Source organism: Lagopus leucura, unplaced genomic scaffold (genome assembly GCF_019238085.1).
Source record: "Lagopus leucura isolate 7727_CA_CO unplaced genomic scaffold, USGS_WTPT01 Super-Scaffold_100159, whole genome shotgun sequence".
Taxonomy (NCBI): Eukaryota; Metazoa; Chordata; class Aves; order Galliformes; family Phasianidae; genus Lagopus; species Lagopus leucura.
The window spans coordinates 9,126,901-9,153,275 of record NW_024962335.1 but is presented as its reverse complement, the minus strand read 5'-3'; the positions used below and the strand labels follow the sequence as shown (position 1 = coordinate 9,153,275).

The 26,375-nt window shown below is 34.2% G+C and overlaps 1 protein-coding gene across 1 annotated transcript in view; it reads left to right on the top strand.

Moving 5' to 3' along the window:
- ANKS1B (ankyrin repeat and sterile alpha motif domain containing 1B) overlaps nt 1–26,375 on the top strand; it is a 405,586-nt gene that overhangs the window by 36,404 nt on the left and 342,807 nt on the right. The window contains exons 2-6 of the mRNA XM_042890329.1: nt 4,870–4,950; nt 8,345–8,501; nt 15,926–16,222; nt 22,398–22,473; nt 24,835–24,936. Of these exons, the coding sequence (XP_042746263.1) occupies nt 4,870–4,950; nt 8,345–8,501; nt 15,926–16,222; nt 22,398–22,473; nt 24,835–24,936 (713 nt within the window). The remainder of the gene's footprint in view (nt 1–4,869; nt 4,951–8,344; nt 8,502–15,925; nt 16,223–22,397; nt 22,474–24,834; nt 24,937–26,375) is intronic.

Genomic DNA, 26,375 nt, shown 5'->3' with positions numbered 1-26,375 from the left:
TTATAAAAAGATGGAGTCCGAGTTTTATTAAGGGCAAAGGAGAATGACTTTAAACTAAAAGAAGGAAGACTTATGTTAGATGTTAGGAGAAAATTCTTTACTCAGAGAGCAGTGAGGCACTGGCACAGCCTTTTTCAAGAAATCACCTACTTTTGACAGATTAAACCTATAACTTCCAGAACAGGATATTCAGTGATTCTGTGATGCCTTCTGGTATTTATTATGCTCTAAAGAGTGAATTTCTAGCAGGGTTTTTGCTCAGTTTCACTAAAGCAAGTATTAAGTTTACTTTCCTTGAAGGAATTGAAAAATGCAGCTCAAATTCAAAGTACTGTATATAATAGGTAAAGCTTTACATGAAAAAGACATACATTCTTTATACAGAGTAAGATACCTAATATAACACTGGATGCTATCAAAGAGGAATCTGTTGGAAGAAAATAAAATAAAATTTACTAAAACTAAGCACTTCTGTGTTTGATAAATAATATTATTACTTTAAATAGGTTACAGCAACATGGTTGTCAGTTTGATTTATTTATGCATAGAGATTGGGAACTGTTTTGCTAATGATCACAGCAAGTAAAATTACTATTATGTGTCTGAATAACTGATGATGTATACAATATCGTGCAACAATATGCATTTTCAGTGTTGCTCTTTAATTTGTCCATATATTTTGTATAAGCTCAGCTTACGTGATTGAAAATTTGTATGAATGTAGACAGAACAATATTTAGCATAAGAACCTGATTATGTACTCTGATATCTTTTGGCAATGTATTTGACAGATTATGTAACAATAGGCACAGCAATTTTGGAAGATTGACTCAGAACACAAATATCTATATGTATATAATTCCATATTTTTTCTGTGGAACACTTGAATAATACGGAATCTGGATTTGTATGAGCTGCTTGGTGTTTATTGCTGACATGTGGGGACAGGACGAAGCCTAGGATTCCCTAGAGCTAATGCACTACTAGAACTGACTTAGCACTATAAAATTCACTACTTCTGTAGTCCTGAAAAGTAGATCTCTAGGAACATCTTCAAAGTATCTTGAAGACCTAGGGTAGTGGGGAGAGGAGTGGGAAGTGTGAGATTAAGGCATATGGTAGGTTTCTCAGCCCTTGACAGGGTTTAGACCCCCTGAATATGTGCCATGAGAACTTTCCTCTGTCCTTTTCTTCTGAAGGAACTGATTTCATCAAGGCAGTGTCATCCTCTTCTTTTCCACATCACTTCTGAGAAGGAAATGTCAAAGAGCGTTATCACTTGTCAGATAAAGTTTAAATGAAACCAATGGGCAGATAGACACTGAGGTCATCAAGCAGCTCTCTTCAGACTTTAACAACTCTTATTGTTTACCAAAATGTTTTCCTTTCATCTTGGTAGCACAATCACATTAAGACCATAACTGTTAGTACATGGGTAATGAAATACTGTGAGTATATGTGCAGATGAGAAATATGATGAACACAGACTTAAGGTTGTGGCAGACATTCTGTACATATATGTTCTTGTGCTGTTGACAGCAAATATTATCCCCATGTTCTGATGATTAAGTGAATTAACTTATTTCCTTGCTTTTTTGTTCATATGCGTGTAACAGTCACTTCACAGTTCTTTTTTTCCATATAGCAAAAGACATAGCAAAGTCCATTGAAAAATAGCAAATCAATCAACTAACTTTTTCTCAAATAGTGTGTCATTTTCATCTCATTTTTGAAATGCTATTTGTTGTATGCAATTATCTCCAGCTTGTAAAAAAGAAATGAATCAGTTTTCTTACTAAGGAAAGCCTATGTCCAATTAATATTTGACATCACTTCAAAAGGTCAGTTTTCTTTGTCTACATTGAGAGCAAGTTATTAGTAAAAGGTCTTTCTGTTTTTGGCGATATAGCTGAAGTAGCATAACAAGACAGCTTAGTGCCTCACTTTGGCTAGTTATAATGGAAGAAACTCATTTGTGATCATATTTTAGCTCATCATTGACTGAAAACTTTGTTTTTTACAAAACGTATATATGTATTTAATGTCTAAAAATTTAGTAAGAATTGTAGATTTCCGTGATGTAGTGATGTGCATAGGAAAAAAAATCACCTTACTAACGTATATAAAATGAAGCAGTTTGATTTCTGGCAGCTTTAACTAAATAGTAAAATAGTACAACGGTGTTTTTCAGAACATTTTAAATTAACGGTAATCTCAAGAGCTGTTAATCTTTTGTCACTGAACACTGCTTTCTATAGGTTGAATTTTGATAATTTATTTAGTTTCAGATTCTCCTTTGTGTAGACTTTGTGGTAACTATGTGTTTCAATACACAGATAAATCAATGTGCTTGACAGTTCCTCGTGTATTGTATGTATTTATGATGCCAAAGAAGGGCTCTTTAGGCATCTTCTCTTTCTCCACCCCACTTTTCTGTGAAGTCCGATACACCACTATACTTTTGCCCGGCTATATTCTGATTACAAGAGAAGGTATTTAAATGATCTACACGCTATTTAGTTTGTAAGGATTTTTATTTGCAGGCCATTGGATTTGAATTTGATTGTCAGCAATCAAAGCATAAACATACAGGGCATTTACTGAACTTACCTTAATTTTCATAGGAAATAATACTGCAATGTCATAGCAATGCAAGACCTTATAGAAAAGAGTTCCTATGCTGGTACAAAGGAAGAAAAACACCTGAGTCCTGCTTGTCTTTTCTGTTTACTTTAGTTTGATAGATATCTAAAAGGTGAATGTCAAGAGGATGGGGCCAGGCTCTCTTTGGTGGTGCCCAGTGACAGAATAGAGGGCAGTGGGCAAAAACTACTACACAGGAAGTTCCATCTAAACACAAGAAACAATTTCTCTGAGGGTGACAGAGGACAGACTGCCCAGGGAGCTTTTGGAGTCTCCTCTGGAGATGTTCAAGACCTGACTGGATGTTTTCCTGTGTCACCTACTGTAGGAACCTGCAGGGGGTTGGACTAGGTGGTCTCCAGAAGTGCCTTCCAACTCTACAATTCTGTGATTATGTGGTAACCAAGTTCCAATTTTGAATGTGACTTACTGTACCATTTAGGAGGTGATAATGATTAGTCTCTCCATCCCTTCTGGTGTCTATGAGTCATCAGCATTTGCTCACACTCCTCTGTCCTTTGCACCTTTGTATCCCAACCTGAGTGTCCTGTGAAGCTTCATGTAGCTGCATTTATATAGTTTGGGTTTTGGAAAAAAAAAATCATTATGGCTTCACTATTGAAAAATACATCCAAAGGCCAAAATGAAAATTTACAACAATAATTTGTAGCATACCTGAATGAAAGGAGAACATTAAGGGGGAAAGAACTTTAAGAACTATTTTTTATTATTTATTTGTAGAAAAAGCCTAATGCATAATGAATAATACACGAATTGCATTTTGAAAAACCAGGAGACACAAACACTAAAAAGCTCCAAACCAAAGCAAGCTGGCAAGCAAGACCAAGTAAATTAATATTCTGATTGTTTATACATTTATTTAAAATATGAGGTTTTATAACACTTTTAGTTTTCTGCTTCTTTCTCCTATAAACTGATACAAATCAAAGGAAGAGAGCAGAACCAAGTGCATAAGAAAATTGTATTACACAAAACTATAAAAGACATTATATCATTATATGGGCAAACAACTGTTTAAATTTGTGATCAAATTAATCATGATGATTAATAATGAAGAAAAAGAGACTATTCTGTGAAACAAGTTTTCTGCAGATAATAAAACATATATCCAACAGTATGGAGTTTTAAAAAGCATATGCTGAGCATTACATGCCTTTTTATTGATGCGGATCCTGGAAAGTAGCAGCATTAAAAATTCTTTTTACTTGCTAGCTTCAGATTATTTTCTTTAAACTGCAGCATTTAATTTTAAAGTATGAAGTAAAATGAAAATATTGTTTGCCAATGACTATTTAACACTGTATAAGAAGCTGAAGAAAGCATACTGTAATTCAAGATTTATTATCTTGAGTTCTGGAGGTCATAATATTAAAGAATGATAACAGTGTTACTAAATAAAAAATAGGAAGAAAATTGCTTCCATAAAGGATGCAGTCAACTTCAAATTTAGTCAGAAAAAGAATTGAAGGTACTCTTTCTTTGATAACCAGTTTCCATTTGTTTGTTTGTGTGCTAGATTATCAGTCACATTTTTCTACTTGGAAACAAAAAATCTCATTTACTATTTTGTGAGCTGTTCATAAGATGGGAAACTGGCTAGGAAGCAGGGCCTACAATGAAGCTTACTCTAAAATAATTCTCAAGTATAGTAAGATAACAAAAACAGAACACTTTCTTTATAGTTCATGTAAAAATGTAACTGGCAAATGAGAAGAAAAATCTGGCAAATTGTAAAGGACAGATTTAGTGTTTCTTGAAAGGATGTGATTGGTTCTTTCTAATCTTACGTTAGTATGAAGCTAGGCTGACTGACCTAAAGTCAGTGAATATATACTTGTGAAAAAATTAGTGCAAAAGGAAATCATGAGAGCAGTGTAATTACCAGAGCAATACTGGGAGAACAGCTCTAATTGAAATGACAGAACAGTTATTAGTCTTTGAGAATTGCCCTATATAAAGTTCATGACTGATATAATGATGAATGTGTAAAATAACTTTTATAAATAAATTATATTGATATCAACATGACTTTTGCTATGCTAAGGTCTTTCAGAGATAGTTTGTCTGTTGTAAAGCTCAATCACACTTGTTGCATTGATCTTTTGGTGAATTATACATTGAATTTCTGACATATCTTTACTTGCCAAACTGAAAAAAAAACCAAACCAAACCAAAACAAAACTTGAAATTGTGCTTTATTTGCAGCATCTGGCGTGGACCAAATATAAACTGCACAGACAGTTCAGGCTATACTGCTTTACATCACGCAGCTCTGAATGGACACAAGTAAGTACCTCATGTTTAGTTCTTATTTATGAGAATGATATTTAACTTTGTGCTTTACCATATGTAGCATTGCATTGAAGAACTCATTGAATGGTGACACAGACTTACTGTGGCCCATGGAAGATTATTTTAGTGATAGAAGAACTTCTGACACTGTCATTTATATCATGTAGTATATTTATACCATTTATACCATGTAGTAATTGAAAATGGGAAATGCAGTTCAGATTTACAGGTTCTATACTGATTCTTATTGTCTATTCTTATTGTTACTGCTATTGATATCTCTAGTGCTTTTTAGCTGATAGGAAATTGCAATAGAAAAATTTGTAGTATACATGTGTGCATGTATGTGCACATATATAGTGCAGTGGATGTCTAATGGATGTACAAAACAAGAGCAGTATAGGTTAATCGTTACCAAAGTAAAAGTAGAATGATAAGAATGCTCAATTGCGCACTTAAAAACATAAAAAAAGATTTCCATCTCGTTTTATGTGACTATAATTTTTACTAAGTTAACACATGCATTCCTCCACAAGTATGGGGAAAACTTGCAAAATTCACTCTGAAGGCTACTGCACAGGCATACCAGTGCAGGTGAACAGGTGAACTCTTTGAGTAATTTAATCAAGAAAAAGAAAGTGGAAACTTGCTACCTATTCTGGATTACACCTTGTAGTCTGTTCTGTGTTGCCTCCGTTTTTATATGTTGTCCCCTACTCCATGTTACCACTGTATCATGCTGCCAACTGCTTGCTGTTATTAAGACAGATCAAGAACAATTTTTGAGGTCTGTAACTTTCTTGGATGGACCCCACTATCTCAAAGGTGAGAGCTGCCCCACTTAATGCAGTTCAGCCATTCTGTTTCTAAAATGGGGTTGAAGAGAATTCACTGAAGAAAATTTTGACGTAACGCTGTGGGAGATCAAAACTCAATAGAAATTGAGAATGATTTGCAGTAAGTTTACGGTGACTTTGGAGACACAGATCTTTAAGATAATACAAATCTGTAATAATTTTACGTTTAATATATTTATTTCAAGATTTTTTCATTTTTGCTTGGAAAAAATTAAAACTTCAGAATGTGTATTTAATTGCGTTATGGAGACCTGCTTATTTTTTGAAGAGTCATCTTTTGGACAAAATATGATATTCTCTTTCTGAATAAATAAACAACACTAAAATACTGTTTAACTAGGTATTATACGTTTTCCAAAACTTAGTTCTGTAGCAAGATTTAGAATCATCCATTAGCATATTTTAACTCCTAAATCCTTACTATGAGCGATATGAGTCCTTACTATAGCCTATAAGTACTTACTATGAAATACTAAGCTTTATCCTTTTTCAACAAGGGAGAAGTCAATATCTTCTCTTTTATTAATTGTTTGCTGGCCTTTCCACTGTTTTGAATGTCGAAGTCCCACGTCCTAGCTCCCAAAAATTACTCAGGTTTTAAATGGACTAAAACTACTTTTGGTACAAACTAATAATTATCCAGCAAAGTAAAAATATTGTTGTATAAAGCTGAATACATTATGTATAGCAGCATGAAGAATTAAATTTCAGAACATTCAAATCTGAAATGGTATTTTCAGACACAATATTGACCTGCTGAAGTCAGAGAGAAGTTCGAGATGTGGACTTGTGGCCTCTGGCTGCTATAACCCTTTACACTCACAGCAGGGTAAGGAGCAGCTCCTGACACAATCTTTCAAGCTCAGCTTATTAAAGTAATCTGAAGTACATTATGACATGCTTAATGACAAATTACACTGACCTTGCTGTAATGGTAGCACCATCAGCAACAGAATTGGAAGGACACTTGATATTCATAATTTCATTAGACATTACAAATAACAAATAGCTCTACACTCTGTTTTGGTTTAGAAACTTGATATTCAAATCCAATATTGAGTACAATCTTTTGGCAGGATCCTTCCTACAAAGGAGAGATTCTTGTGCTATGAAAACTTTTGAGGTTTTAGTTTTTCACAATTTACACTAAGATGAACTCGAGAGATTTCAAAGTTTTTCATGAAGAGTGAGAGCATAAGACACCATGACCTAGCCAGTTACTTATGGCTGGGGCACTTGCTGGACACCAGAATTTAAGCTCCTACTCATTCATTGTATGTGATGAATTCCTTCCTCATTGCTTACTCTAGGATAGTTCTCTTTCCTATTGGAGTTATGTAGGTAACTAAGTCAGATCTATGGCAGGAATTCAAATTTCAATCTCCCCTAAGTAATTTTAGTTAGCTCAGTAATTTTACTGGGCTAAGGACTCAATTTTTTGCTCTCTCAAACTTATTTCTACAGAATTGAGAAATTCCTGTGGAGCACTGAAAAAGACCTACGCTAGAAAAATTTGGAAGGTCAGGGCATTCATGAAGGTTGAAGGAGACCTATGAACTATTTTGTAAATTGACAGGGGACTAAAATCTAAGCTTTCCTCATTCCAAATTGGTGTCCACTATTCAGTCAACTACAGTTCAGCACAGTTCATCATGTGTTTACTGTATTTACATTTCTTTAAAACACTTCTACATTATATAATATTATCTATCTGAAGAAAATTTTGAACTGCTTTTCCCAATAGTTACTGTATATTGTTATTATCTATGGATATCAGTTATGGAGTGTTGGGTTTTTTTTCTGTTTTGTCAGTTTTTTGGTGGTTTTTTTTTTTTTTTTTTTTTTTGCATATGTGTATCTGTTTTTCCCCCATTTATTTCAATTTTATTTTATTTTTTGTTAAGTGTGTGCCTTTCAAACCACTTTGTAGCTCTGGCCTTCATTAGACTTCCTATTGAAAGACCAACCAGTGTGACATGAAAAGTCTTTCAAACCTAATTTGCACTAAGAATCAATCCGAGTAGTCCCTTCTGGAACTTTCCATGCAGTAAGTCTTTCAGCAGTGGATTTACTCTTTTGTGGTTGTTTCCATGCTTTTTGATTTTGCCAGGAGTACACAAAATTCAGCTTAAAGTCTCCCTCACGACTTCGATGTGGTGACTTATTTCTGAAATGACTGTGAGTTTCTTTTGACCTGGATGTGTTCAATCCCCTTTGCTGTATTTTTTTTTCTCCATAGGCAATTAGATGAGATTCCGTCAAGATTAGGAGACCAATTGCATTGAGACTTACCTTCTACCTTCTTTTGTAGTGAAGGACTTTATTTGTAGTCATAACATAGACCGTATATTTTGGCTGTGTTTTGCTACATATTTAAGGCTTAGAAATGATTGATCTATATTTTTATATTTGTTTCACTTGAATAACATTCTTTTTTTTTTTTTTTTTCTTTTTGGTAATATGTATGTTTATATAAAAATGTAGCAAAGTAAGCTTCCCATCAATTTTTAGATTTACCTCCTGTTTTCCAGGGATATAGTTCTCAAATTACTTCAGTATGAAGCATCGACTAATGTGGCAGACAATAAAGGTTATTTTCCTATTCACTTGGCTGCTTGGAGAGGAGATGTAGACATTGTGAAGATTCTCATCCATCACGGGCCATCTCACTCCAGAGTGAATGAACAGGTAAAGTGATTAATAACAGTTCTGTATAACATCAGGAAAGGACAGCACATACTCTTTACATCTTTCATATTTATAGTCAAATCAGAAAAAATAAAAGATCTGTTTTCCACTGTACCAGTATTTTCTTCTCCAGGACTAATAAGATCTTCTAATATAAGTATACCAGGTATCTTTCTTCTGATTGGACATGGACCAAACAAATACTAGACTTTAAAGAGTGTGAAAAATCCTTGTCATAGAATCACAGAATCACCAAGGTTGAAAAAGACCTCCTACATCATCCAGTCCAACCATCCACCTCCCACCAGTAGTTCCCCACTAAACCATGTCCTTTAGTGCAACATATAAACATTTCTTGAACACCTCCAGGGACAGTGACTCTCCCACCTCCCTGAACAGCCCATTCCAGCACCTGACCACTCTTTCAGAGAAGAAAGTTTTTATAATATCCAATCTGAACCATCTACTTTTCTGAAAAATCATATGAAGACATACTCCAGCTATTGCATTGTAAATGTTAATGTTAACTTGCATAAACTTTGTATCTTTTTTTACTTTACTAGATATCATATTCCTGATAAAAACTGTATAAAATTAATAATGGTCGTGTGTTGTGTGTACTGTAAATGAACTGATATGCAGAGATAAGTGACAAACCACATGAACTGTATGTGTGCACGTGTATATGCACACACCCGTCCAAAAGAAAACAGATTAGCTTGCCTGACAGATACAGTACAAAAAACATAGTCCTTGCAAAAATAATGAGAGTATTAACATTGGTAAGGATAGGATAAATAAATACTTTTCTATTGTCAAACATATGGCATAACCTCTGTTTCAATCTATATATACCTATAAGTTTCATTTGTAGGATTAGTATTAAGAAATCGAAAATCTGATGTCCTGTATAATCAGCTGAACTGCCTGAAGACTGGAGGTAGACTATGAAATGTGAATAGTAATCATAATCTATTGAATTTGCAAGGGTAATCAGAAGGTTATTGGAATGCAAAGGTAGGAGTCAGCTCTGATGTCATGGGCCAACATAATAAAACAGAGGGTATTACTTTCGGAGCAGGCCTTGTATGTAATGTATATCATCAACAAAACTTATTTTATAATTTTTTTAAAATATTTGTAACTAAGACATAAAAAAGAAAGTATCAAAGACATGAAAGTAATGACATATTTGACCTCGTTTTTGTGAAACTAATGCATATGTGTTTGGTTTGATGGCAGTGGTTCAAATTCCTGGTGAGTTCTCTATGTGCTCATCAAAGCTTTGTGATGAAATTCTATTCTTGCTGTGCTTCATCCTTGACAATAGACAAAAATGTATATGGCCACAAGGCAATAACATGAATAAGACATGACTGTGAAATGAGGGTTATTTCTCTCTGGTAAGAGAGATCTTATAAAAGTCTGGTAAAGAGATGTTATTTTTGAGTTCAATATCTGATTGCTATTTGATATATTCTATTTGAAAATTTGCAGATAATGTATTTACGTTGACTGAAAATGGAGTTGCAAATATACCAAAAAGTCGATTTTGTTTTTTTTTTTATTTTTTTTTTGGTCAATTTTGAGTTCTCTTCTCAAAACAGAAAGCACAGCTTCATTTTTTTTGCTGTTGACAAGACTTTGTTTAGCCAATGGAGTAAAATACGTGCAATTACTTGCTGTAACTTTAGTTAGCACTGCACTATGCCCTCCCCTCGTCCTGGTCTCAGACCAGACAGTGCCAATTGCACACCAGTGTTTGGTTGTTGCTGGGAAATGTGTGCACCCCCAGGGCTGGGTCAGGCTGTTCAGTGGCACACAGCTGCCCGCCATGATGGCTAGAGGTCAGGCCATGTCAGGCCTTAACATCCCCTTATAGGCCATGGGTTAGACATTTCAAATGGCTGACAGATAGTAGGCATCTGAGACAGGAAAGCAAACTGCAAAAAACAACAAGAAATACTGTAGACTGCAAACACTTCATCACTGTGAGATGCCATCTCTTGAATTATATGTTTGATATTTGATGTTGAACACTTAGCAGTTGCAATCTACAGAACAGCTACGACTTGATTATCAAGTATTAGTGCAAGAGATAAAGGAAAATTAAATAATAAAATTCACTGATATCAAGAATTCTGGGAGATGCTGTGAAGTCTGGGCTCATCCAAGAAAAAATACAAGGAACAAAACTTGTCATTCTGTGCGTTGATTTGCAGTTCTGGAGTTTTTGTAACTCATTTTTATCAGGTGTTGCATAGAGGATGAATGCAGCTGAATTACAGGATTACTTTTTGTCAGTGATACAGTTTTCTTACATTTTATTTCTGTGGTAAAATAAAGAAGAGCAACTTCTTGGCTGCATGCTGCTCCTTTACTTCAAGAAATTCCTTGCACTCTACTGGCAGAAACTGGGAAGCTAATCAGGAACTAGACAGAGAGATTGGAAAATACATTTAATTAAGATCTGAAAGGAAAATGTAAATTCAAACCTAATTCCACACACAACCCAATCCCACACATGTCCAAATTTCTAGAATATTCTTGAGCTTGTCTATGTGTGCTACCCTGTCTGTCTGATTTGATTGCTGGAGCAGGTAAGCAGAGATATAGAATCATAGAATGATGTCTGATTCTATAATCCACTGGGGAAAAGGTCCTCTGACGTTTATGCATTTTACCCAAAAATTTAATAAATAAAAATGTGTAAGCAATCCTCACGTGAAATATTGGTTCCTAAGAGTCTTAAGAGAATCTCAATCATATTTAATCCTGAAGTTAAACTCACACATACACAGTTGTCCTTAGTGACTTATCTCCTGTTGTTCTGTTCTAGACAGTGGCTAGCTTTAGTAGGGGACCACTTTTCTGGCACCTACTGTGCCAGAAAAGCACTCTTTGAAGGAGATATTATCCATGTCATAGAATGAAGGGAAACCAAGTCCACCCACATATCCTCAGGTAACACCACAGTGGCATCCTCATCTGAATAGTTGTATTTTGCATTCTTAATGAGCCTGTGGTTTCTATGACTTTTGCTCACTTGCTCATAGGGTCAATAAGACATGTGGCTTCTCACAGTAACCACAGCAGTTCTTAGATCTGTGAAACTGAAGCTACAATTTGTCAGAGATCCTGGGCTACTCTGTCTCTTTTTCTGCTTTTTCCTTTCTCTCCTGCATTCGTTTTTCTCCTGAATACTGGAGACAAGAATAATCATGGTGTTTTGTTTCCTTGTTTGTTTCTGATACTTTTTCACCACAACAAATAATATATTCAAATCAGACTTTTTCTGGTTTTTGTTTTTCTAAAGATCCCATTAAGAATTCATATGCTTTCAGCGTAAGAAAATAAATTTGTTCATTTTGAAAAAAGCTGTTGCAACAAATTTGTAATACATCTTCATTCTTCATTTATTATTAAAATTCTATGTGAAATAAATGTTTCTAAACACTTAAGTGAGAGTAAGTAAGATTGAATAAAACAGAGAAGTAAATTAGAAGCTTATGATACCTGAATGTATATTCCATGAACTAATTTATTAGTTTTTATTTATAATAATTTATAAGATTTAAAGTGGTATACTGTAAATTAACGGAAATGCTTTCCACACATTTACAATGCAGTTAACTAACATCATAAGATCATATCCAGCATCTAAAGCTCTGAATGCCCCCTACTGTTCTCATTACATAAAGTTAAAAAAAAAAAAAAAGTAAAAATTAAAGGGTCCAACAAGCAACAATTATTTTATGCATGTGGGGAACATACGTATACAGAAAATGGTTACAGCATGACAAATATAGAGGAATAATTTTATCCCTGTTTAGTACAGCGATCTGAATTGATGTATGTAAAACATACCTGACATAAGCTTTAAATTACAGAACATAGATAAATGAAAAGAAAAAGTTTAAACTCTATTGATGAAGACTTGAAAATATGTAAATTATAAAGTGAACAAAGACCAAGTAAGTAGTAAGAGATCAGAATTTGTTAGTAAATGAATACCAAATGTAATAAAAATGTATGCTGTTAAGACTCAAATTACTTACATGTTTGTTTATAGAAAGTTGTGTGGGTAGCACACAGTCATCAATATAAAGTCATATAACTGATAAGAAATCCTATTATACAGAGAAGTTATATAAATAACAGACACATATATCTCAATATGCAGGAGAAAATGAGCACACAGTCTCATGCAGAAAGATGAATCATTTTAAGAAGAAATATAACATTCAATATATATATTTTAAAATATATTCAGATAATATGAATAGCAAAAAAAAATTACAAGAAAAAATATGAACATTTCTGAAACTTTTGATGTTCTTCTGTTTTGTGAATTTGACTCTTTCTTTCTACACATTAGACATTTCACTTACATTTATACATTTAATGTGCCATGAAATTTTTCAGTGCATCAAATCACGATTGTAAAGAACACATATTTCCATAATGCTGTTTGATGTGTGTTCTGAGATGTGAAGGAAAAGAGAGGATGTATTAATAATATTTAGATATTTAACATATTTACTGAGCCAAACTGTCAAAATGAAGCATAGGCATTATATTCTTATCTTAATAGTAGCGACTTCTAGAAATACAAAATCTGTTCCAAAATAGCCTGAAAAATATTGTTCCTTGTCTGCCTTTGATTTTTCTCCTTGCTTTGTTTACAGAATATGCAGATGAATTACGGAATTTCTTTCCCAACTATTATACTCACTTCTGAATTTTGAAATAATAGTGCAGAGGAAATTTGATTTGATTGCAGCAACAAATTTGAAGAAACTTTTATTCAAAGGAATCAACTATTAGCTATTAAAAATTTAAGAAGTACTTCTAAATTTTATTTACACATCAGTAAGGGCAAACTTTAATGGAAGTTCATTTCGCTTGGTTTGACTCACACTGAATAACTTGCAACAGAACTTTTGCCAGTAACTTCTAAGAATTATACTTTCATGTTTTTGAATAAAAAAATCTTACTATCCAAATGCAAGTGTTCTCTAAACAATTCTTATCCACATGAGAACAATATAGATGCCATTTTTTCACAGTTCATATTTTCATAAAGCTATTTGTTAGAACATTAGTTCATTAAGGATTGCAATGCAGAGGTTTAAACAGCGCTGAGAAGGAAAAAGTAGAAATGGATGTGGGCAGCATGCAGTGAAGTGTTTCAGGATCTCTGTATCAATTTGTAGATTAAAAGAGAGATATAAAGAAACATGGTAGTTCTACAGGGAGAAGGAAATGTCCAAGTCCAACTATTTTATTTATTTCTCCTCTTAAAGCTGATACCTAGTTTAAGCACTTGTAGATTTACTCCATTTATTCTGCAAATTACTGTAAAAACTCGGAGTGTGAATTAAGCTATACATCTAATTTCTCTGTGAAACCATTTCCATTGAATATGTAAATGCAGTAACTGCTGGCAGAAATTACAATAATTGGCCATTTTGTGTGCGATTATCTGATTTTCTTATTTAATTGTGATAATTGTACACAAAATTATCTTGCAGTTGTCTGTTGATCTATACATTTCTGTCTATGAAATATTGAAAATCTATGCTTTTATAAATAGTTTGTAATGAATTCTACAAAGAAATAAATAACTACAAATGTAATAGAAATAACAAAATTCTACAAATAAATAATAAACTATGCCTATGATTTGTGGGTATGCCGCTGTACTAAAAAAATTCTTCCCCAGTCTTAGGCAAAACATATCCTATGTTTCCTCCAAAGTCACTGGAACTCAGAAAACATCTCACAGATAGTTGGTAGATCATTGCAGCCACGTGGTGTTGCAATTGTAGATATTTTTACCAAAATTTACAGTTGGTGTAACAGAGGAAAGACAGTGTGGAGGTCTGAATAAAGCACACATTCAAATACTTGTTAGCCATCGAGTGTTGTCTGCCTCTCACTTTCTGCCTTGCTCTTCTTACTTTCCAGCTTCTGTCTTGCAACATGGCAGGAAATGCATTCCAGTCATAGGGATCATCAACTTGTGTGGTGGTGCATTTACCTGAAGAGCTTGTCTGCAGCATTAATTTATCAGAGTGTATTGATCTATATTTTCTCTCTCTCTCAGGTTCATCTGAGTCATTTAAAATCGAGATGAAAACAACAGTAATGTTAAAATGATAAAACAGGGTTTTTGGTTCTTGATTATAAAATTAAGAACACTGTTACCAGAAACAATAGTTTCTAGGCAGTACTATACAAAGATTTTATCATCCTAGCTAGCATCTGTGTAAAAGGCCAAACCCTCATTTTTCTGATGCTCTCGTATTTTTTGTCTTTCAAAAGACAAATCTTTTTTTTTCCCTACTTTCTCCTGTCTGTCTCCAGAACTTTTATCAGTTGTTTCCTTTAAATATACAGTCTCTAGGTTCAGACCTAACTTTTCTGCTTTCTTCAGAACAACTTTTTATATTTCCTTACTGTCTTTCTTTGACTTTGCATTGAACATGTAGTTCTTCATATGGTGTAATGGCTTTTACAACATTTTCAACTGTCACAAAATTTTGTAAATCATCTATCAGGAGAAGCAGTCAATGTGCACAGTTTATAGCGTCTAGACTATTTTAAGTCCTCACAGAGACAACATAAGATATATTAATAATATAGATGGCATACAGAATTCAGAGAGCTCTATAAATCATTTCCTTCCTGTCTGCCTAAAGTTATTTGTCTGTTTTGTATTGCAAGCATACAGACAGAAGTGGAAGAAAGCAATTAAAGAATATACTGCTTATTGTCAATATTTAATAAAGATTATTAAATAGTTTGGTTGTTTATAAAGCAAAAAAATATACAATACACAGCATACAAATACACATATACCTCATAATGTGATAAAAAAAGTCTTCCTAATATCTATACTAGCTATTTTACTCTCTTTGGAGTTTTGATTGTTGACTTGATGCTAACTTCTTTAGTGCAATGTGAAAGTAGTGTGTACCTGATACACTTTCACTGTGCAGTTTTACTGTGTATTTTCAGAACTCTAATAGAAAACTTTGATGGCTTAAAAACAACTGTACTGAGAGGAGAGACTTAAGTGTCAGAGTATTTCTAAATGAAGGACTCAGCTGTGATTTCAGGAACAGTTGAATTAAGAAGCGTTACAGATTTTGGCATATCCTCATGAGCACCATGTATTTCAGGATGTGTTAAAAATGCATTGGTAACAATGCAGACACAGGGATCAAATCTGCTTGAGACCCACAATTGACATATTTATGTATTATTAGTAAAATTTTATTGGAGTAATTCTGAAGCATTTAGCATGTATTATCATACATTATATTGCAAACCCTGCCTAGGTAGTTATCTCATGGAAGCAATTCATACAAGCAGAGCAGTTTCATTGTGTGACTAAACACAAACTTCTTTTTTAACAGAACAATGAAAATGAAACAGCATTGCATTGTGCAGCTCAGTACGGTCATTCAGAAGTAGTTGCTGTTCTGTTGGAAGAGCTAACAGACCCTACAATAAGGAACAACAAATTAGAAACACCTCTGGATCTGGCAGCGCTTTATGGACGTCTGCGTGTTGTCAAAATGATCATCAAAGCATATCCAAACCTGATGAACTGCAACACAAGAAAACACACGCCTTTGCATCTTGCTGCACGAAATGGCCACAAAGCTGTTGTACAGGTGCTTCTGGAGGCTGGAATGGATGTCAGCTCCCAAGTTAGTGCACAAATTCTTTCTTCCTTTCCTCCTTTCTTCCTATCTTTATTTACTTTCTTGTTATCTTTACTAATCTTTATCTTTAGAATATAATTCATTTTTTTAATGTATATACACTTGCATTTTCTGTTATAAATGCTACAGGGTAATATATAATATTGATTTAGTTTTTACAAACCAAATTGTATGTTCTCAACAAAAATCCGTATTTTCAAAGCTGAGTGTGTATTCTAATGTTGCCTTGAGGCATACAGATTTAGATACTGAAACTATATAATTTAATCTAATCTATTCTAATCTAATCTAATCTAATCTAATCTAATCTAATCAAATATATGTATTATACCGATGGCTTTAATGATGCAAAGCTGACTTGCTAAATCTGTGGCTCTAAGTGTAATTGGTCAACCTGAAGTAATTTTTGAATGAGAACTCGTTTTCCCAGGGCTAACCCATTGTAAAACAAATCCAGTAAGTGATAATATTTTTTTCTAAACACTTTGTTGTATAAACGTAAAAGGAAATTGAAGTCAGTGTTCTCTTTCAACTATTGAGTCCAATCCACTATCTGTTCAGTGCACAATCCAAAATAATGGTGTCGAAGTGGAAACTTTAAATGAAGCTGGCATAAATGAGAACAGAGGCAAGGTCTGAGTCTGAATAATATCCTTTGAATTAAGGTGGCTTTTGCTCTATATCTATGTTCAAATTAAAACAATCATATAAACATAATTCCACCTATTTTAGAGCCACATCCTGGCATTCTTTATGAATAGGCAATCTAATAATTCTTGTGACCTTTACCTAAACTTTGGCTAAGTTAATAGCCATTTTAAGCTTCAAGCATGTTTAACCTGAAACCTTTGTACACTAAGATTGTACTTTCGCTACTCCTGAACTTTATATCAAGACAATTTTTCAGCTTTTAAGAAAAAGAAAGCGATAATTAAAAGATAAATAAATGCTTTTTTGTCTCAGCTGCCCTTTACTATCACTACTTCTTAAGTAGTTTAGAAGAGTTTAATGCAAAAACTACACATAATTGAACCCTTGAATATAGCTTTGTAGATGTATAAATTATTCTCTATGGGAGGCAAAATGAATGGGGAGGAAGGCAAAAGGAAATTGAAGTGATGCCTGAATTGATGCTTAATAAATAAAATAATTGAAGAAAAATAGTCTCTGTCATGGCAGCTTACAAAGCAATGGTTACATGAGGGTTGAATATTATACAGTGCTTTTATGAGATGTGTCTTCCTCTTACATAATGTAGATAATTTTAGCACTACTGTGAATTCTGTGAAGCCATTTCTATCTACAGTTATACCAGCATTTTTTAACTGATATTTTAAAAAATATATTGGCAGCCAATTTTGTACAGTGATATCTCTTTCTTAGGTAGAAATGAGAGGTTTTTTTGGTAATGTTGATCTACTTGCCATGCATACTGGAATACTGGGATATTTGTTTATTTATTTATTTATTTATTTATTTATGGTGACATTCCAATTTGTTTAAGTTATATTCTAACTTTTCTCTGTTATTTTTAGTCAGGGGTATTTTTATTTTAATTTTTGCACTGGAGAATCTTGTTTCTTTTGTGTTTGACCTACTTGCCATAAGGGAATATAATTTATTTATTTCTTTAGAAAATGTACCCATTTTCTCCATCAATGTTTCTTTCATTCTGCATCATAGTGTAAGTGCAAGTAGGTTCTGTGCATCTCATTAACTTCTGTAACCTCTGAAAACTTCTTTGTTGATGATTTCTGGCAGCTCATTAAAATGAGCAGAGCAAACGGTATCAGCACGTTACTTAAAACTGAACTCAGCTGTTTTAATATTCATTAAATTGCTCTGTATCACTGATTGAGAAAGAACAATATACAGAGTATAATCTCGTGTGGTAAATAAAATTGTACACATTGAATACATTCAGCATATCAGCAGTAAGGAGTTATCAGAATGTAGAGAGACAATTATAGAAATAGCCTATCTGCTATCACTCTCTGTAAATGTAAATATTTATTTGTTTAAATGGGAAGCTTATTTTAGCCATCTTATCTTTGTCTCCCTGAGCACTTTCAGTCATGGCAAATATTTGGACTAATAATAGACAGCACTTAATTTTTGATTGAATTAATCACACGTTTTATTCATTTCCCAGGTCTACCCAATATCCTTCTATCTGAAATTATTTAGAAGTGGGCAATACAAATCTGCTTCATTGCTTTATGCTATGAAGTTTTCATTTTAATTGAAACGTGAAAAATACACAGGTTTTGGTGAGTGATAGATTTTGGGCCCTCAATGTAAAATAAGATATTGCATAGTTCAGTATGTTTCATGTAAATAGTAATTTTATAACTGTAAATACTTTCACACCTTGGCCCTCTCTGCCTATCCCGCTTTTATTTACCCATGTTTGCCATCCTTGTCTCCCAGAAATGATGGCAATTTCCATTGCTTATCACTGAAGTTCTTCTGCAAAGAGCTATGCCCTTTTTTGCTGTTACTGTGTGTGGAGGATATTCCATGAAACAATTTGCACAGCTACCACTCTGTGATTCAGAGTGTCTCTGAGGCTCATATCAAGCCTATAGTAAACTACTGATGAATAAGCACCAAACAAGTGACCTAATTACATGCTAGTGCATATTTACATAATTAAAAAAAAATTATAATAAAACCCTTGATGCTTTTACACGAGTTTGCAAATTGTACAGTTGATTTGTATGTCCTGTTGTTCCTACTCAAAATGTCCTTCTGTCCTTTCTTGTTTGGTATGCCCAGCTGTGACACTGCCTGTATTTAACTGTATACTACTTGGGGCAGAGACTGTTTTGTCACAGAAAACTTAAGACAGGAAATCAATATGTAATACATTGGTGTAAACTCATGCAGACTTCAGTTCACTGTAATCATGAAAATGTATTTCATGCATCAAGGGTCAGTGTGGAAGAATTTCCAGATAGTTAGATTTCAAGCTATATGATCCAAGGCAATGAAAACTTCATGAAGTGAAACAGAGAATATTGTTTACAAATTTTAAGTTTACTTGATGTTATATAGACAAGAGTGTATTAGCACAGATGTACACCATTATAAGTGAAAAAGATCTGTACTTAAAATCCCTAGTGCATCTCATGTAACAGTAGATAAATTATTTGCCTACATTTTAATACTTTCAATTTGTGTAATGTGCTCTACTGCTACTGGAAAAAAAAAATAATTTCTACCCTCAAGTTGTATTCCACATGGACATTTACAAAGGGATATGTAACTATTCTGCCAGTCGTCTTGGCCTTGTCCATCCTGAGGATCAGCCTTTTCTTTGTGTTAAAATGGACTTTGGTAACTGAATGCTCTGGTAATAAGAACATTTCTGCCTTCTGGACAGTTTTTTTTTTTTTTGGGTCAAGAAGGATCTGATTCACTCATTAGGTATTCTCTATTACCATGAAATCCTGCCTAGAGCTTTTAGGATTTGCGTCAGCATTCATTTTTGTAACATCTCATGCAGGATTACACATCTTACAAGTACACTTCATGTATACCTTCATGTTCCAGAATGATTTTTCTTTTTTTAATTTATTGGTAATATTTCTCTTCTGGTTTAGAAAATCACCTCTGTAGTGAACAGCTCAGTCCACTGCTTATATAGGGTACATTTCAAATTCCTTATTATAGTAGATTGTTCATAATCTATACCCCTTTTCTGGAAAATGGCATTAATTAGCACTGTCTGATAGTTTGGAGTTGTAAAGCAAAGACTGCCCTGTAACTCATGCAGTGCCAGAATACTTGCAAAGTGTTTCATGGTTGTGTCTTGGTATTACATGAAATACCACCATGGAATACCAAGAAAATGGAAAATGAAAAAAAACATCTCTTGGCTTTGTATTCCTCTCCCAATTTTATGAATGAAATTTCTAAGTGGCCTAAGTTTCTCTACTGCCTCTATGTATAACAAAGCTTTGGTTCATGGTTAGATCTGTTTTCCGTGTCTGCACTTCGTCATCTGTAGAACCAAACCTCTGTGAACTGCCTTATTGTCATATGCATCACTGTAATTACAGAATCACAGAATGGCTGAGATTTGAGGGGAGTTCATCTGGTGCAGTACTCAAGCAAGAACCCAGAGCAGGTTGTCCATGACCAAGATCAGCCAGCTTTAGAATAGCTTAAAGGAGAAAGATTCCACAACCTTTCAGGGAAACCCGTGACAGAGCTAAGTCAAACTCATAATCAAGAATTGCTTATGTTCAGACAGAATCTCCTACATTTCAGTTAATGCTTGTTGCCTTTTGTCCTTGCACTGGGCACCAATGTAGAGACCCTGACACTGTCTTCTTTGCACTCTTCCCTCAAGTATCTCCTAACATTTTGTTTCAGAGTTAAAATACTTTTAGTCAGGTATATGTAGACATTGATAAGAATCCCCCTGAGTCTTCTCTTCTCTAGGCTGAACAGTTCCATCTCTCCTAGCTTTTCATCACAGGAGAGATGCTCCAGTCTCATATCATCTTAGTGACCCCTAACAGTACTCTATCTGGTGGTTCCAGGAGAGCTTGTTCACTGACCGTGAACTCTGTGTTAACAGTACTAGGTCCAATCAATAGTCTTGAGGTTTATTAATGTCAGCAAGTGGGCAATCCAAAGGAAATGCCATATCAACATAAACACTGAAGAGGACAATAGGCTGTGTCAAAGCGTTTTGTGAGATTGCTCATGTGTTTTTCAGTAATCAGGCCTTTAGATTTCAATGCCTTTTATGAGAACTGTTTCCATGTCCGGTTATTTCTGAGCTGCAACTTGCACTCTGCATGTACCTTTGTGGTTGCGTTATGTCATTGTAGGGTCATCTGGTGTTAAGGTTTGTCAGTTCAGAAGAAGACTTCTCTAAATATCTTTGAGTAAAGGATTTTGAAACTGTCTCTAAATAAAAATGAACACTTAATTTTCTTGTTCAGAATAAGTCTGCGAATGTCCATTTGGATTTTTTGAAAATGGAAAGATCAGAAATTGTTTTGAGGATGAATTTCATATGTATATTCTCTTATTTACTTCATTTTCTTCTCCATCTTACTGTTATACCTGACATACTGTATAATGTTTTTCATACTCTGCTTTTTACATCAGTGCACCAAGTATGAAGAAAGATAAAAAGTTGAGTGTTCTTCCTATCAAGGGCATAGAAAGAGTTTTCAGGTGCAATTGTTCAAACATGCTTATTCTGCAGTCACATGAAACTTCAAGATTACTGATTATTTCTAAATATCCTGTCTTTGCATCTCTGTAGTACTGCATTCTGATACAGCTAATAAATAATGAACTACTATTTTGTTTCAGAGTTAAAATACCTTTAGTCTTGGAAGTCTTTCCATCACAGCAAAAATGTCATGGATGTGTTTAGATAGAAATGTAACAAAACCAAATAATACAACCAGCCAAACCTTAAACAGTTGACCACAACTCAAAAACGCTCAAAATCTACTTCATTCTCTGAAAAAAATAGATGAGCTGGAGATTCAGTGAGATCTAATAGTATGTTAGCTATTGTTAATGCTATTTTCAATCTATAGCTAATGCTACAGATTCTTGAGTAACAGTGAGGAATACTAAATAGTAGGAGAGATAATTTTTTTAGAGTTAGTTTCTTTTCAGAAATGTGAATTTTATTTGAACAAAATTTCCATTCACAAATAATTTCATGTAGAGAATTCCGCAAAATCAGGTTCACAGTTACTTAAGGCAGGATTCAAATGATCTAAACATAGACATCTATTACTGTTGGAGGTGTCATAGGTTACCACAGACATCTGCATGGTGCAGATATGATGCACATTAAATGGGAGCATCGACTGGAACAGCAACTGGAGGCCAGGTGGGATATCCCAGGGCAGTTTTGTTTGTTTCAGAGATTTATTATATCCCTATTATATTTCCTTATATACTTATTAGTGTTTGTGGTAGAACTGACAGAATTTACATTGTCATTTTGAATAAAAAATTATGTTGGGGTACTATTTTTTCTTGCCCATTCAATATTTTTTACGTGTAGATAAAATAGAAGAAAAAATAGATACTTTATTCCTAAGTGTATTGCTTTCAAAAAAATTCCTTGGTATTTTAGCTTTGTATTTTAATTGTCAAAATATTTTTGTTCTTCTAGACAGAAAAAGGGAGTGCGCTACATGAAGCAGCCCTGTTTGGAAAGGTGGAAGTGGCACGCATTTTACTTGAAACAGGTAAATTTAACTACAGGAAACGCTTACCAAATACTCCTAATATTTCTGACCTGGTGTTTACCTCCTCAAATCTTGTTTATACAAATTACTGCTTTATTTCTGCACCTTTACGTATCTAATCACATGACTTCTCATTGAGTTAATGTTCTTTTAGAATAAGAGGATAAATATACAGAAGGAGAACAAAAGCAGTATTTTTACTAAGACTAAGAAATTCATTACATGACTTTGTGTATGCCACTGTATTCTGAGAATAAATGCGTTCTGAAAATAAAATGACTACATAATTTTTTTAATTTACTCTGAAAGGCAGCCAAGTATATTTAGATTAGCTAGGAAATAAAAGATGTCACTGCTGCTTTTCTGTTTTTTTCTTCCATTTAATGGAACTTGTAGTGGCCTACATGACATGAAGATTATACAGTAGTATAGTCTACTGAGTGTAGTACCTGACTGGACCTGAAATGCCTGTTGGCTTTGCTCTCTTACATGTTCTATTACCACTGTAAAGGAAGTTTGATTATGTCATCCTTCTGAGATGACAGTTACTACATTGTGGGGATTCCGTATACTTTAACTCTTATTTGAGTTAAATCGATCATCTAAACAAGTGTGTTCCCAGATAAATGAGAAGACCAATGAAATGTGGATATTCAGAGACAATTCTTCTGAGATGCATGAACTTCTGTTGTAGTGAGGGATCTTACTGATTTTTATTGTCAGTGCTTGTGAGGTTATACAATGCAAAAGACGTAATGCCATGCTCAGAGCTCCCTTAATGAATCCCAGCTAGTGCATATCTATCTGATTTGACATCTACGTTTGGAAAAAAAGGTCTTTCCAAGATGTTTTTCTGTTTGGATAACTAAAAAAAAGGCAAAAACGAATCTGTACCTGCCCTCAAAAAGGCAGTCTTTTTATATTAATTCACATAAAAGAGGAAGGAATGGAGAATATCTCAGCAATATGGGAAGCCTTATACCACAAATAAATAACACCTCTCGTGGAATAGTACATGTTATAGCCTTTACAACTATATAATTTTACAAGGTAGCAGTGTAGAACATTCACTATTAACTCCTTCAACACCTTCTGGCAATGCTTTCTACCTGATCCGTTTTCATCTAGCAATCTCCTTTTCTTTAATTCTGCTTCGAAGAAGACTCAGATATTATGAATAGCTATTGCAAAGGAGAAGTGTAAGTTGATGTCTCCAGACTCTGAAAATCAGCTTTGATAGCTCAGCAATATCTTGGTTTTATTTTCATTGAGAAAACAAATATCTCTTTCTCATAAATAAATTAGGAAACACTCGATCAGGTCAGGAAACAGCAAGAGCTGCAGTCTTTTCTGTTGAGTAGAGAAATCAATCCCTTCATGCTTCCTCAATATCTTCATAAATTCTGCTGCTTCTGATTTCCTCTATATGGTTTTCTGAGAAGAATCACATTCCATTTGTTAGGATCCTTCATCCTTCTTATAGAATCATAGAATCATAGAATCACCAAGGTTGGAAAAGACCTAAAAGATCATCCAGTCCAACCGTTCACCTATTCCCAATAGCTCCCACTAAACCATGTCCCTCAACACAATATCCAGCCTTTCCTTGAATAGCCCCAGGCTCGGTGGCTCCACCACTCTATCAGGCAAACATTCCTAAAGACAAAACGAAGTTGAGGATTCATGTAGCATCATATACACCACATTCTCAGAAACCTATCCAAGATAAGCCTCAAACTTATATACTGATGCTTATGTTCGTGATTCGAGCCAATTATTCGTTTAACACTCTGTGAGGATATGTTCTTACTTTGCATACAGCCCTTACACCACATATGGATATTTCAGTCCTTTCAGGAGCTACAAAACAACACAAATAACTATTTCTGTGTTTCTCCCAACATTCATACTATGCAGTAGAAAATCCCTGGTGAATTACAGCAGACTGGGGAGAATTAGAATCCAGGCAGGAAAAACAAAAAAAGAATTCTTAGTTTTAGAACATTTATTAAAATATAAAATTGATTTTATAAAATTTCTTGATTTTGTAAAGAATTGTTTTCAGGATGTCTGTTTCATAGTAACAGTCTGTTAAAAATATTCCCAAATCTGGTTTAAGAAGCTTACTTTATATCACCAGGAGCAAGAGAAACATAAAACCAATGTCATGTCAGCAGGCGAATTTTAGGCTACTCAAGCTTTAAACTGAAATGGATGTTGTACTTCAACTGTAGCACAGCTGTTAATCTGCTACACTTGTTTAACTGCTTGCATTTGATTTGTCAGATGACTGAGTCTGATATGCCACACTTAGATGTACTTTGGGTTAAAATTTTCACCAGAAATCATTTTCTTTTTCAGGAGTTGATGCCAACATAAAGGACAGTTTGGGTAGAACAGTTTTAGATATTCTTAAAGAACATCCATCTCAACAATCACTCCAAATTGCTGCTCTGCTTCAAGGTAAGTCATATTTAGTTACACCTGTAGAAACAAATCAGAATACCACGGAGGCATAAGGCTTAATATTGCAACTTCTACACTGAAAATATTTCATTACATGAAAAGAGTTCTTTTTTGAATTGAAAAAAAAAAAAAAATTTTGTTTGCTAGCTAGACGAAACGAAGTGGTTGAATATCCTTCCTTTTTCTGACAGTAGACATTAGTATGGTGTGTCACTTGCAGTTACTTTTTGTACATTCTGCATCGGAAAATAATGTTTTACTGCAGTTCTATTCAGTTGTGATGGTAAAATAGAATTGAAAGGCTTGTTTCATTCATAAATAACAAATGTAACTGAAGAATGATGACAAACTTTCAAAACCTTTTATGGCGCCTTTCTCATTTTCTTTAAAATTAAAAAAAAAAAAACAACACAAAAGCAGGCAGTAACTTGTCATCGTGGCAGAAACAATTTTTTTTTTGCATGTGTTTATTCTCTTTCTTCAGTTTCATGATGTAAAACTCATGAAACTCAATTTTTAACAGTCAAACATGAGCTAGCACATAATTCAATGTTACACATCTATTTTGTCTTGCATGCAATTTGTACCTTCATTTTCAGATTAGTCTTTATTTAGCTGTATTTGACTAAGGTGATGATGGCAGGTATCAGCACTGCATCTACACTTGTACTGATTCTTCTTGTCTTTGAGCCGTTTTAATCGGATGCTAAAAGTGCACTGGCTCATGCATCAGTCTCCCTTGTATCTGCATATCGTAAGAACATCTCCTAGGGAAAATGATGTTGTGGCCAGACAGCATCCTTTCTTCAGATGTTCATTTCTTTACACACTGCCTAGCTAGCTTCAACAAACTTTTCCAGTGAGGGAGATGGTGACAAAAGAAAGTTTCCACAAGTATAATTAAAATTTTGCAAGGTGGGGAGGAGATATTCTCTTAAGGTACTGATTCATGCTATAGATGAACTGAATTTAGAGGTCACTGTTACTGAAAAGGGTTGTCTAAGTCCTTTCCCTCCTTCCTATTTTCTTTTTCCTTTTGTCCCATTTTCTTTTCCTCCTTAAGTACTTCCAGCTATACAGTTCTCTTCCTTATTCCTTGTTTACAGTAGAGTGTAAGTTGATCTGATTCAGTTTATTAACCAATAATATGCAAGGGCTGCTCCAAAAGTAATGCCTCCCATTTTATTATGTCAGCCCATGACGTCAGAGGTGGATGCTGGTGGTGTGGAGTAGAAGTTTAACCTTCCCACCAGCATGCCATTACATTTTGTTGCTGTGTGACAGATGGCAACAGAGGGGCAGTCTGACAGAATGGCATCTGATGTGGAAGTGGGTGTGAAGCAAAGGTGTGTCACTGAATTCCTCCACGCAGAAGAAATGGCACCCACTGACATCATCTATGTTTGCTGAATGTTTATGGAGACCAAATAGTGGAT